The following is a 15240-nucleotide window of genomic DNA, read 5'->3' as shown; positions in this document are numbered from 1 at the left end:
TCCAACATGGGATATGGAACTGCTCTCTGCTGCAGATCCTACATCAAGATCATCAGAATAATGATCATGATTTGGATCGAAGTCAATACCTGAAAGGCACCTGGCTGTCTTTTGTTGTTTGTCGCCGATTGATTCATCAGATTTGCTTCCCTCGGACTTCTGTCAGTGAGAAACACAGAATGCATATTAATCAGGTTTCTCTTCTGCACCTGAATTCAAGAAGAATAATAAATCGCAATTCATTTACTTTCTCAATAACATCTGGCATTGTACGTGTCAGAGTTATTCTGACTTCATCGATCATTAATTTTCTTTTTTTGCACAATAACATCTCTAACCTGACCTGCAGGACATGGCAGTGCCTTAGATGTCAACATAGAGTTGCCATTCCTTGGTCACTGTCATTTTTTAATGGTGTACAAGTCCATCCGCTGTGTGAGGAGGTACCGGTTTCTTTGTGGGCTCGCTGCACGAACACTCACCTTGCACCCCTGGAGTCAATGAAGTCCAAAACCCTAAGGGTAACCTTTGTCCCTGAATGTGAGATTGAATCTCAGGCCTACTCCGTTGTCTTCATAGACAAGTTGGTGGTCGAACAGTCCATCGCCGTGTTATTTTTGGTCTTTTCCCCCTGCTGTAATTCCTCGTGAGTACCAGCAGGTTTGTCATGCTCACCCAACAACCCAAACCTTGTAACCTTATTAATGGTAGCTTCTTTAGTAGCCACTATCCAGCTTCGACATCACTTACACCCATTCCTCCAAGAGTGATATTCTTCAGCAGATGTGTAGAAAGTTTCACTACTTTGAGATCAACATTTAAAACATTTAAGTCATACAATGATTTTTAAACGGTGTCAAATACTTTTGAAATTTCAACACATTGATTTTTATTTATTTATCAGTGGCCCAGCCTCACTTTCCAGCAGATTAAAACCAAATGCCTTTGCCACAAAAACGTCTCCACATGTGAACACAAAGGTGCAGTTTTACTATCTCTGGGAAATCATCTTTTAACATCATCATGGAAAGGACTGTGCTCTGATGTGCGACTACGCATAACACAAAACTGTGGTTGTTTCAAAGAGCCATCGGAGGCATGGCAAAGTTGGTGATTTGTTTATTCGGCTTTCAATGCAGAACCGATGGCTATAATTCGTGTGGGATTACCAACATGCTCTGATCCCAAAGGAATGATTCATTCCTTACAAGAAATTCAGCCAAATTTAGCATTTCTTACTGGATTGACCTATCTGTGTTTTTTTTTTCTTAAACTCGAGGACTTTCTCCCTCATAAGGCTCTTCATATGGTGGATTGAACTTTTTTCCATTTTGTTCCTCTTCATAAACTATTTCTCCTAATATTAATTGATTTTTATGTACATTACTCATTCTGATTTTAAATTTTAAATTCGCAGTAATATCTGAGTGCCATTCACAGATTTGTCATCTTATTTGTTCATTCACCTCTTCTCCTATATTCTCATACAGTACGTTGTGGCTAGCAACTTTCCATACAAATTAAGAAACATTTTGAGTAAGTTCAGTTCAACAAAGGACTGATTACTAAATTAAAACAAGCCTTAGAAATTGGGGCTGGCGGGATAACTTACAAGTATGCTTTCTGGCCTTTGAGTTCTCCAGCCAGGGTTTGAATCCCGGCCCATCTATAAACTATCATCCTGGTGTTTCACAGGCAGGAGTGATTCATCAATGTGTGTGCCGTCTCTCTGATAGATGTTAAACTGGATATCCTGTCTGCTAGTATTAGTTGCTGGATGTTCAGCATCCCACGGTGTCCTTTGTAAAGAGTAGGCAAGTTACCACCGGCACCCTGAACAAATTCTACATCTCTGCACCCTCAGTACAGCATCCTGTGCGGAAGTGAGGTCATAACCGGAGTGAGATCATAATGATCCATCTAAGATCATAACCCAAGCCAAGAAACTGCTTCGGTAGAACCGATGCTCTGTGAAGAGAATGGAGCATGAGCACATTAAATTTTGCCATAAAAGTACATTCAAACAAGTGAGCACGATATACGCACGAAAAAGTCTGTGACACACGCACGTGCACGCGTGCACGCACACACACAATTATATATTCAAACACGTCAATTTATGAAGAACTAGAAGGTATATACAGAATTGTGCTACTACATGGAAAACAGCATCCTGGTTGCCATGTCAACCACTTTAGATGACGAACATATGTCGCAACACACCGTCTCCACAATCTGTACCTATGTACCAAATATGAAATGTGAAAGTTGAAAACTTTGGGAGTTAGAGTGTGGACAGGAACGGACGGACGGACGGACAGACAGACAGACAGACAGACGGACGGATGGACGACCGGTATCACATAATACGCCCCGATATATATATATATATATATATCGGGCATATAAAAATACTATTACGAGTCCAATAATATAGCTTACGTTTAGAGCTGCTTTACGATGCGACTTTATGCCAATGCTCAAATAACTATATTTAGAAGACGAAAACTTACCAAGAGATGTGCAGCCGAAACTAAGCCTGAAGCCTGCCTTGCAGTTGTGGCAAACAGTGCGTTGGAAAGATGCTTGGTGCCTTCAAGTGATGTATCTGAGTAGAGTAGGTTTCATTCTTTCAATAAATATTGGTAGCAGTGACAATCCAAAAATAGAATTAAAGAACATTTTTTTCTGAGTTAGTACGGTAATAGTACAGTAATTACTGTACCAACTAGAAGATATCCACAATTATCTCACCAATAGAAGCCAATGAGGTCGTGCTCACTGGAGAAAGCCGAAAGAGACGGCCAGGGCGGTTCCGCGCCGCATCATATGATCTGAGGACAATTATTCAAAATATGTGAACACATGATATTCAATTTTGGGAGGAATAGGTAAGACATTAGAAACATATCAAATGAAAATACAGTAGTCTCGTTGCATCCAACAGATATGTTTTGGATTGGTCTTTGTATTGAAAATCCATTATACCAGAACTCTCTAACCAACCTCTCCCAAACCCTCACCACTTGCCTAACAACCGCAGGCAAAATATTCTAAAATAACTGGAATGGCACTCGGTAAAGCACATAGTCTCACCTCACATGCTCATTCTGAACAAAAATACGATCGTTAACTGAACACGCTACTATTACGGCCCACTGCTATTGTGGCCAATATACCCAGATCAACCATGCACCCCCTATGTCACATACACTGCCATTATCTGTAGCTTTATTGATTAATGATCGATTATTAGGATATTTAATGACCACTTTTGTGCATATTCAGGCTAAATCGTGTCAACGAAGATGAATATGAAAAAAAAAATTCAAACTATATTCCCCGTGGCTAGTCCATCATGTGTATGAAGTTTTGCATCAATCTGCGAAGCGGATCTGGAGAAGAAGGTTGTTTTCCGTTTTTATTTTCAATCCAATATGGCCACCAGACCACGTGACCGATAGCGTCATAAATGTAATTATTCACTCAGATCAGGTTGTAGATCAGATATATAAAATTTCAGATTTTTCGGATAAGGATTTCAATTTAAACAATTATGGCTGGAATACCACTTCACCCAAGACGTCATCGTTATCAACCAAAATACCCTGTGTAGAGTTCGTGACATGTGCAAAGTTTCATATTTTTCCTTTAATCCAATATGGCTGCAATTCGATGTTGGCGAAGATTCAAATCCACATCTGGATACGAGAATTTTTTAATTTTAAAAATGATTCTTCACCATTGAGAGGAGGAGGAGGACGAGATTGGGACAATACTCTGTGCAGAGCAGTCTCCTTGGCTATTGGGTACAATCCTGGACGGGTCGCCACTCCGACACAGAAAGCAGCATGCAGGCACTCATTTTTCCAACCTCAGAAGGATGACAGGCCAAGTTAACCCCACCTGGTATTAATTCAACAGCTGAGCAGGATTTGAACTCAGGACCCCAGGATCCAAAGCGTGCCACGCTAACCATTAATCTAACACCAGGCATACTATTGAGAGATAGGGCCAAAAACGATATCTATCATGATATTTCAAAAATGTATTGGGCCCGATATGTTCTGCTGGATCAGGCGTTGCGTTGTGGAGGTATGCACTCTACCGAATGCTCTACTCGTTTTTTTTGCTGCATCTTCATCATCAAACAAGCAAATGTTTTTTTTGTCAGTACAGCACACTAAATAAGTCGTCTCGCTCATGAAGGCTTGTGTTGAACTGTGTTAGCAAACAGGTAGAACGATTGATGAAGTTAATAGAACGTTGATAAACGAGGACTCCAATGAAATGGGCTCCTCTTTTGCTCCGACAAAGGTTTAATGCCCGAACTGTCATATTCTCCTTGCTTTCCTGGGGGGTTAGCATACTCTGATCAATGCTCCGTTGATTCCATCCAAATATTTTTATTGCAAACTGGCCTGCAAAAGCAGATGTCATCTGGCTATAATTTAGTGGGCACAGTTCTCTCTTAGAACTTCTGAAATCTTTATGATATTTTCTTAGGTATTGCAATATAATATTGCTCTTTCCGATGGGGCAGGGATTACACATCCTACTTCACATTAATTCATGTATATGTTGGGCATGATTCCCTGACTACCTGGCATTTCCTGACTGGAGACCAAGACAAAGAGTATGCATTTCATGTGCACTGCAACATGTTTATGGTATCTTTCTTTCATCATCTCACTTTTACTAGTCCAGGTTAATGCACTTCACTTATCATATGCCTCAATGACACGAAGATTTCTGCTCACTCTTTTGTTACTTTTTTCATACCCGTGTTAGGGCCACTGCACACTAGATAACGCAATGTACCAGATTGTCGGCAACCGCTTAGTTGCCCACAGTTTTTGATGATCGTGGAATTTGTGGCAGTTGACGATCCTCGTCAACTCGTTTTTCAGGTGCAATCACAAAGTTGAACATGTTCCAGTAAGTGTGACAAGAACTACCAAACTTTTAATCATGTTTGCAGTGCAGTGAAAAGCAAACTTTGTGCCATGATCTCTGGTCAAGAAATGCCAGGTAATCAGGGAATCATGCCCAACATATACATTATTGAATGCGAGGTAGGATGTGTAATCCTTGCCCCATAGTCGAGAGCAACATTATATTGCAATACTTAATAATACATAATAAAGTTCTACGAGAAGACTTAGCCCACTAAATTATAGCTAGATGACGTCTGCCTTTGCAGACCAGATTGGAATAAAAACATTTGATGCAATCAACAGAGTGTTGATCGAAGTAAGCTAACTGCCCAGAGAAGCAAGAAGACTATGATCGTTCTGCTTTAAGCCTGAAAGCTTTTGTGCCTGGAAGCTGCATGTCAATAATCGTGTTCAACTTTTACGACGAGTTATCGGCGACAATCATGCATATCACCGTGTAATGTGCGGCAGTCTCCGACAATCATTGACACGGCACAATATGAGTTGACCAATTAAACAGCATCTTTCAGTAGTTTCTGGCCATAGTGTAAATGACAGATTCATATATTCCGCAGCAATTGTTTTTAATAGTTGTAACTTTGGTGAACTTTGAACTATTTTGAAAGTTCATTGTAGTAGCCTAAACCTGCCTATTTCTTTCTATATTTAACAAACCTTCAGAAAAAATAAAACAGTGCTATTCCATGAACATTGTGTTATAAAAACTTTAAATTCAGCCACATCCAGGGAGTCCAGGTAATAGTAATCACCATAATTCAAGGTCTCTGCCTTTGAATTACATTGACCAACACTGTACCAACTAGGGGTGTGTGTGTGTGTGTCAAGTTCTATGAGAAAGCTGTCGAATGCTCCCAGGCCGGCCTTCTTCACTCAGGGCTTTACCCACAGCCACATCTTTTTTCCTAGCACGACGTCAGCAACATACCAGCACTCGTGCAGTGCTCAGAGTTTTCACCTTTCTCATCCTCTCCCTGCATTTCTTCTTCATTCCCATTTTCTTTACCAAAAATAATGTCGGCAACAGTCTCCGACAAAACAAGAATTGTTGCAAACAATCTTGTTATGTTGCATCAGCGAAAATCAGTTAGTGTGTGACAGCCCTTACTGTCACATTTCTTCACTTCTCTTATCCCAGGAATCCAACCCACCATCTTCTCAAGTCCATACATCTACTTCTAAACTTGGTATCTCCGCACTGAAGGTGGACAGGGGTTATGTTTTCACCACTGTTTATCTGATTGTCTGTCTTTGTGCAGGATACCTTTGAGCAGTCTGTCTTTGAGCAAAAGTTATGGACAGATTCACACAAAACTTGGCGGGCAGGTTAGATGTGTGAAAAGGACGAATTGATTCAATTTTGGTGAAGCTGCGGATGCGAATCTGGATCTTCGTCATTGAGTGATAGGGCATAAAATTATATACGTGTATATATATATATATATATATATATATATATATATATATATATATATATATATATATATATATATATATATATATATATATTCTATATTAATATTTCGGCACACCCTTTCTTTGTTCCACCATCAGATTTTTGTTACTGCATGAAATGAAACAAGATTTGTCACATATACTAATGATATTATTGTCTTCCTTAAGAGGCCCCTCAAAATTCGTTTTGATGCATTTTCACAAACTCCAACCGATTCCATTCAAATTCGGTACGATTATGGCTTTTGGTCCAACTTAGGTCATTGGCTATAAATTTTTTCCATAACACTTCCGATATTCGAAAAAAATCGATAAATTGATATCCCTTATGGGATTTTCCATTCAAATCCACTCAAGTTTAAGGCCTACGGGGGATGCAAATTTCCACTTTGCCCCGGGCGCTGTTTACCTCCGCTCCGCCAAGCTGTTAGGGTTAGGGTTAGTGTTAGTGTTGGGGTTAGGGTTAGCTACCCTAACACTAACCCTAACCCTAACAGCTAACCCTAACAGCTAATCCGAACCCTAACCGCTAACCCTAACCCTAACCACTAACTGCTATTCAGGAAATTTGCAAGAAAGCCCGGGCAACGCCGGGCTTTACTACTAGTATATATATATATATATATATATATATATATATATATATATATATATATATATATATATATATATATATATATATATATATATATATATATATATATATTTATATACACACACACATGACAGATCAAAAAGTTATGGACGAGTTATGACAAAACTATGTGGATGAGTTGGTTCGGTGACAAGATCAAGCCGATTAGATTTTGGTTCAGGTCTGGATCCAGATCCTGCCTAGCGGTGGGATAAAAACGTAAACTGTTCAGCCTGGCGGAGGTATGTGCTCTACCGAGTAATGTTCTAGTTAATTTGTCTGTTATAATTTGCTTTTTCCCCACCCCCATAAAAACACATATAAACATTAGTTCCTTTGCATTCAGGCTATTATGAGCAGAGCAGTTAAAGTGGTTTTGTGGCTGGCAGCTGCAAAGTTAACAAAATCATTTGTGTCAAACTTAAATACTCATTCCTCCATTAAGTTAACACTTGCATATGGTTGTGAAGACCTGGCGTGTGTACTGTGTATGCAAATATGGAGGGTGATTACGTACATGGGAGTGCTATTGCATAAGAGAGCCGGATTCGAGCTCATCGATGGTGCACTCGAGCTGAGATTAATATGATCACCTTGTTGATTCTGAAAAAGAAAGATTTGATATTGCACAAACAAGCATATCGAAATGGCACAGCATTTCAGTAATTCAAGCAACAAAGCATTTGTACAGAACAATCCCCTTCAAAAATACAGGGAAGTTTACAGTTCCGAGCATACGTAGCATGTGACCTTTGATTACGTCATATCTCGGGGATGCGATTGATGCTGATGGGGCACCCTCTGTCGGTTTGGCGAGAAATGTGGACAATGTGATTTCTTTAACATCCACCACAACTTAACATATATTTGAGGGATGGTGCAATTTGTGCTGCAATGTCTCGTCTGCAAAGCACCAGGATGATAGTTTATAGTCAAGCCACAAATGAACTCAAAACTAAACATCTCATCAGTGAATGTGATACCCCGAGCTATCCTGCCATTCCCCCCATGGAAGGTAATGATGTATGAAAAACTACTACTTTAATGAGATTAAAACCTGATTGTTTTAGTGGTGCATTCTCCCTATTGATAGATTGTTTACAATGTGCAATGAATATCAATGGAAGGACCTTTGGATCTTCAAAAATGCAAGTGTTGTTTTCTTCAGTGAGAGGTGGCATTGGCTGGCTGCAGGGCAAAGATGGTGGGCTGAAGGACATGGTGGGAAGCAGCAGCTCGTTGGAAAAAATTTCTGGGCCCAATGACTGATTTTGTGAGCCAAGAAAACACTGATCCTTCTGTCCCTGTTGTAAATGTGGGATATAATAACTACCTTGGATCGTCTGCATGGCATTCGGACATTGCAGTATGTTCATGCTTATATCTGATTAATATGCATTACACTTACTTCAACGAGCCAAGCTGGCCATTTCTTCAGATTCTCGTCGACTTCCTGCTTGTTCACGCCAATGAATGGTCTCACACTGCAACAAAAATGAAAGTTATTATTGCTATTAATTCTGTAGCAGAGTTTTTTGCTTCAAGTATGTCCTCAAAACAAAGCATAGAAAATGTAGAGTAAAGTGGGACAAGAATCCTCCTCCCCTCCACCCCTCTCCACCACCCCGGTATCACTTCTGTGGTTCGGACGTTCAGGATACTGAGCGTCCGAACCACAGAGCTTTGGCTGGTGGTATAGCAGGACATTTTCAAATGACAAATGTTCAGTATATTGAATAAAGGCATTAAGGAAGATGTATATTTATCAAGAGGGGAGGGGGGGTGGGGAACGGTGGGAGGTTGTCTCCCACATTTTCTGCCAAGGGCCCTGCCCCACCTTACCAACCCCAGCTTCAATTATATAATAGAGACTTTATGAACAGTAATTGCCTCATTTTTAAATCTCCCCATAAAACACTGTATGACAGAGGAAGGTGTATTGCTGTTGTAGAGTTTGTTTCTACAATTGTGCCCAAATTTATAATGGTACCACATAGGTTTATAGACCTCTAAGAGTACTAAACGACCAGTTAAAAAAAAAAATTCTTTAAGTTCCTGCACTCCCAATTCCCGATATTTCTGAGCTGTATCTTGGATCCAGCTGGGACTTTTGGAATTAAAGTTTGCATCAATAATGGGAATAAAAACTGGCCTCCAAAGCCAGTTGTAGACTGGGCATCCTCCATTGTGCAAAGTCCTTCCTCGGCCCACCTGAGCTCTTGACCACGTACAAATCAGTAATAGACCATCTATACATATATATGTATATATATATATATATATATATATATATATTTTTTTTTTCAAAAGAAAGTAAAGAAACAAGTAATAACAAAAAAAGAGAGCAACCAGAGATTGCAGACCCTCACCAGAACTTTTGTGTGGTGTGTTGTGTGGTGTAGTGTTTGTGTAGTTTTGTGTGGTGTATTTAGTGTAGCGTTTGTGTACTGGTGTGCTATGCAATAAATAAGAGATATAATTAGAACTGCCACTTTATAACTGCTGGCAGTGATGACCGGGTACCAAGACGTCCTGCTTTGATGCAACCCCACTTTGATCGGACACCTGATCCTGACCCATGACGTTTTTTATTATTAGTCATTTGTATTCAGAATGGGATTAAAATAAATTAAATTCAAATCAAATGGAAGACCAAATAAGTACAGTCCTGCAATGGAGTATTCAGAAAGAACCCAAACAAGCAAAAATAAAAGATGAAGTCATCAAGAGGAACCTGGATAGGATTCACATTTCAGCTGCTCCTCCTCTACCCTCAAACTCATCCAGGCACAGTCAAGTGAGCCTTATTAAAATTAAAAAAAACAACAACAAAAATAACCCAGATCAAAAAATTAAATAATTCTGGCTGCCAGACCATGTGTCCGATCAAGTTGAAATTAAAACACGTATTCCTCATCACTACAAGATCACAATTGTGGAGTTTCACATCAATTGATTCAGCAGTTCCAGAAAAATGATTATTTAATATTTTTCTTAAATCCAAAATGGCAACCACACCATGTGACTTATCAACTATTCCTAAACAACCTTGTACGTGCATGCCTTGGGGAACATTTAAGTGAAGTTTCCACTCAATCTGTCCAGCTGTTCTGGAGAAGATTTTTATCTTGGCAAAACGAAGTTTTGCAAGATATGTCAGTCAGCTTGTATGTTTTTTATTTTTATTTTTTTTGTTTGTTTGTCTGTAATCACGTATAAAAAATTCTGCAGAGCACAGTTATCATCGGAATTTTTTGTAACTTCGCATATCAGAGGCCTATAGAGGTCCCTTTCAGTGCACAAAATTTTGAAGGTCAAGGTCAAAGGTCAAGGTCACTTTGGCGCAAATCAGGGAGTCGACGAAACCCTTATTTTTTGAGTAATTTTGATCGGATCGTCTTCAAACTTCATGGGAATATAGTTCATAGTCTGGCGCTCAGCTGATTAATTTTTGGTGGCGATTGGCCTTGACCTTCATCTGTTTTTTATTTTTTTTATTTTTTGGTCTGTAATCACGTATAAATCACTCTGCAGAGCACAGTTATCATTGGAAATTTTTGTAACTTCGCATATCAGAGGCCTATAGGAGGTCCCTTTCAGCGCATAACATTTTGAAGGTCAAGGTCAAAGGTCAAGGTCACTTTGTCGCAAATCAAGGGAGTCGACAAAACCCTTATTTTTTGAGTAATTTTGATCGGATCGCCTTCAACCTTCATGGGAATATAGTTCATGGTCTGGCGCTCAGCTGATTAATTTTTGGTGGCGATTGGCCTTTACCTTCATGGTTAGCGCCTCAGGTCAAACATATTTGACCCCAAGGTCAAATTTTCAAGTTTTAGGAACCATATCGTGTAGTACCTCAAATTGAAGACCTCGATGAGTGCTTTCTAGATATGTCAAGCTTGAGACATTATGACGTCATTTGGTGACGTTATGAGGCAAAAGCATATTTTTCATGGTTCCTCTGTAGAACGATTCTCATCGGAATCTCTCGTAGGCAGATATTCCTCAAGGAGTCGCTCCTGGTGGATAGCATCTCTGTTCACCTCAGTGTGACCTTAAAGAAGTCACACATGGTCACCTTTTGGCAAGATACGGGTCTTTTTATGTTTTTGGGTAAATGCAATATGGCTGCCAAACAATGTGATCTATGACGTCATATTTGTGAACATTTTGTTCCTCATGGATAGGCGGTCATATGTGTAAAGCTTCGCCTCAATTTGTTCAGCCATTTCAGAAATGATTTTTTAAGGTATCTTTTCAAAAAACAACATGGCTGCCAAATTATGTGACCGATGATATCACAATCTTTTGTCTGGACCACAATTTCCCTCGATGACCCTCAAAAATTTTCATACTGATTGGATGTAGTGTTCTACATAAGTAGATGATTAATGGGGTTTCTGGGATGCCCATTCAAATGAATGGGGGAAAGGGAAAAACTTTCTGACCCAAGCCCCAAAAGCTCAAAGTAGGAGACTCATTTTCTCCCCGCCTATCCCCTTCCCTCCCATACAAGCAAATGTAAAATCGAGACTCTGAAAGATTGAGACTTTCTGATTAAAGCACTTCTTCCCTTTCATATTTTCATTCCACTCAAAGAGCAAACCAACGAATATTTGTCCATGTTCTACTTTAGGGAATAATTTAATTTTCTTGTAACATTCATTTACATCAAGTATATTCACAAAGAATAACTTGGAACTTGGTTCTTGGTTTAAGTATCTTTGTTGAGCAAAGATGCTCCAAATCATTTGAAGCAAGCTGTTTTATTTTCGCTTAAAATGAGTCAGTCTGGAGTCAGCCAAGCTCCCTCGCCCGAAGCAAAAATGTGACTCATTTCCTATGTGAGACACACCCTGAAAAACCCATTGTTTTCACATTTCATTGACATCATCAACTTGCCTATTTAATACCAACTGAACTCCGTATGTTTTATTCAGAGAATGGACTATTTTGAAACAGGTCAATCGTTTTCAAAGATGAGAGGTGAGATCCTGAACCGATCCGATGTCTCAATCCGATAAGAGGTTGTGGAGAAAAACACAAACGTTCTGTGCGGACAAAAAAACAAACAGACAGACAAACAAATGGACCCGAATGCAATACCCTCTCCCTTGGTGAGGGTAAAAACGTTTTTTTAAATGCAAATTGATGTTGGGATGTTTCTCCAAAAAGTTTGTTTTGATAGAGCCAACCATTATTCAAGGAAACGTGAAGGGGATCGTTTCACATGATCATTTCTTATGACCATCCTGACCTTGTTTACATACTTTTTGGAGTAACATCCCAACATCGTTTTGCATTTTTTAACCCTAATCCTACCAGCATATTTTACAAACTAATCTCAGCAACTGAAGGCTTTTATGACCACAACTCAGAAGCACTAAATCTCATTCAATCAGCTAAAGTTTCACATTAATGAGAAAACATATTTTGATTGAATTATGTTTTATTGATAAAGTAAACAAACATAAGCATGTACTTTTTTAAGAGGACTTCCTTGATACAAAAACTTTGTGAAACAAGGAGAAAAAGACATAAAATGTCATAGCCCCCGTGGTTGTAGTAATTTTGCTGTACGGAGCTAGACCATATTTACAAGATTTATGTGTATGCGCAACTGACTTGAGTGGTCATGTGGCACACAAGAACATTTGTGACATGTGACATTTGCCAAATTTGAACAAAATCGGACAATGCATGTCCGAGAAATGGTTGGGGATACTTTTAAGTAACAAAATGGCCTCCAGTCAGCCATCTTGGATCTTATCTCGAAAAACAATGGCGTGCATATATAAGCCATCATTCATTATCTGTTTGCCAAGTTTGAACACGATCGGTAAATGCATCTCCGAGAAATGTCTGTGGACATGTTCAACGGTGGGTTTTTGTTCCAAACTAAAATGGCTGTCAGTCTACCAGTCAGCCATCTTTGATCAGATCGCAAAATAAAGTGAGGGGCAGATGTATACCACCATGTACTGTGTTTGTGCCAACATTGAACAAAATCATACGATGCATGTTCAGGAAATGGTTGGGAACACATTTAAGTTACAAAATGGCCACCAGTCGGCCATCCTGGATCTGATCTCAAAACAAAATGATGTGCTTACGTATACCATCATGTGTCGTCTTTGTGTCAGGTATGAATAAAATCAGTCCATACATGTCCGATATATGGTTGCGGATGCACGCACACGCAGACATGAAAATTGAGACTAAATCCATAAGCCCCAATTTTGGACTAAGTCCAACGGGGCTAATAATCATGTATGTAAAAAAAAAATGAACGAAAACAACTGGGGTCTTTTTGGACCCCAGAAAGAATTCGCTTGTAACTCCATGCAGCAAAGTGGGAGCTTAAAACATCATATATATTTATTACCGGCACATACAGTATAGCTTAACAAACTAATAAAGCATGAAATGCATTGTTAAACGAATATAGAAAAAAAATCACATCAAAATGTTGGCTTGGAGTCCAAAAAGACCCTTGTTGGTAGGATTAGGGTTAAAATGTTTTTATTACTTGTTTTTGATTTGTATTCTTGACATTCTTTTTTCGGATGTGACCGAATTAACAAAAAAACACCTTTTTGAGCATAACTTGAAAAATTTTCCTCCACTTTTCATCGTGTTGAGTTTTATGGATAGATTCGAGATGTGGACACATTTTCTTAATTTACACTCTATCCCTAAATGTTAAAGGACAAGGTCAAATGGTGGTCAGAATAAAATATGCCATCATTGGATTGTGTGCCAAGGGTAAGTCGCAGGCATCACCAAGGGTAAGCCAGGGAGGCTTATCCTTGGTGACAGCTTTGTGAATGCAGATATCCAGATATTGTAGCTTTATTTTGGAGACTTAATGGCCCTGATATTACCATTATTGTAGTTAAATGTGTACAAAAATTAATTACCATTTGTTTCTATCAAAGCATGTGAATCGGGGTGGAGCTTCATGTGATATTAAGCTTTGCTAAAACGCAATTGCCCAGGAAACTCAACTGACAAACATCTGTGCTTTTTAGCAGTCTCACTCAAAGATTGATAATAATATAACTCAAGATTATGATTCTGATGTACCATACACTGTGACAGAGCATCATTGCTGCCTCAGTAGTTAATTGCCAAGGATCACACTGGGTGATTTGCCATTGCCTTCACAGCAGCAGTTATGGCAGTAATTTTGAATTTATTCAAGGTGCCAGCGATAGCTCGCCTACAATCCGCAAAGGACACCGTGGGATCTTTAACCTCCACCAAATAATGCCGACATATGGGACACCCGTTTGACGTCCATCTGAGGGATGACACACACATTGATGAATCACCCTGCCTGTGAAACACCAGGATGATATTTTTTCGCTGGGTCTGGATTCAAACACAGGGTGGACAACTTAAAAGCGAATGTGCTTACCTCCAGGCCATCCTGGCAAAACTCAAGAGCCGGGAATGGAATTGGTGACCGAATCTCTATGTGGTCGACAACAGTACAATATAGAGGAATACGATATTGTGTCAAAGCTCGTGTCAGTCTGCGTAGGTAACAATTCAACCAATAGGTTTTATCAAATGAAGGGTGATAAAGGCATGCTGATCTCCATGGGAAGCAAAGTAAAGCTGATGGTTTGGGTGTTGGCCCTTCGATGGAGCTATTACATTTGACGATATCCTATCAAAGTAATGGGATACCCCTGACTGGTTGTTACAATTCCCCACATGGTAATGTTTTTGTATAATAATGAATACCACCAACATGCACAGTATAAATTTAGGGAATGCTCTTATTGCTCATTTTCTGAGCATCATGTTCAAGAGGATGGAATTAACAAAGTTCCATTCATAAATGATACTCTGCTGTTATAGAGAGTGGACGCCTTCATTAGTATTACCTACTAGAAGTACCTGCTCCCTACAAGAGCTGCCAAGATGGTGATGTGATTATCTTCATGATTATTCACATTTAAAACAATAGCAGAGTACCCACCCTTTCAGCAATGTTGTTCCAAGTGTGCAACATGTTGTGCTGACATGTCCCTTTAGTTGGGTGGTGTATAAGTAACAGATCGCTGCCTCGATTGCTCCCAAAAATAAAATTCACCCAGGTTACATATATGAAGTGAAAGCATGTGTACTGCTTCTGTGAAAATGGCAAGATGGCAAAAAAAAACAATTTCAAATCTTAATGGA

At 39.3% G+C, this 15240-nt stretch overlaps 1 protein-coding gene across 1 annotated transcript in view; it reads right to left on the bottom strand.

The window, feature by feature from the left end:
* Positions 1 to 15240, bottom strand: part of LOC147026739 (uncharacterized) — a 120662-nt gene that overhangs the window by 96228 nt on the left and 9194 nt on the right. The window contains exons 2-7 of the mRNA XM_085883586.1: positions 8453 to 8528; positions 8175 to 8348; positions 7562 to 7647; positions 2755 to 2834; positions 2514 to 2608; positions 7 to 159 (exon numbers count right to left, since the gene is read on the bottom strand). Of these exons, the coding sequence (XP_085739712.1) occupies positions 7 to 159; positions 2514 to 2608; positions 2755 to 2834; positions 7562 to 7647; positions 8175 to 8348; positions 8453 to 8528 (664 nt within the window). The remainder of the gene's footprint in view (positions 1 to 6; positions 160 to 2513; positions 2609 to 2754; positions 2835 to 7561; positions 7648 to 8174; positions 8349 to 8452; positions 8529 to 15240) is intronic.

Source organism: Eptatretus burgeri, chromosome 5 (assembly GCF_056783735.1).
Source record: "Eptatretus burgeri isolate ZD-2024b chromosome 5, Ebu_testis_v1, whole genome shotgun sequence".
Taxonomy (NCBI): Eukaryota; Metazoa; Chordata; class Myxini; order Myxiniformes; family Myxinidae; genus Eptatretus; species Eptatretus burgeri.
The sequence above is the reverse complement of the archived record's forward strand: the minus strand, read 5'-3'. Positions and strand labels throughout refer to the sequence as shown.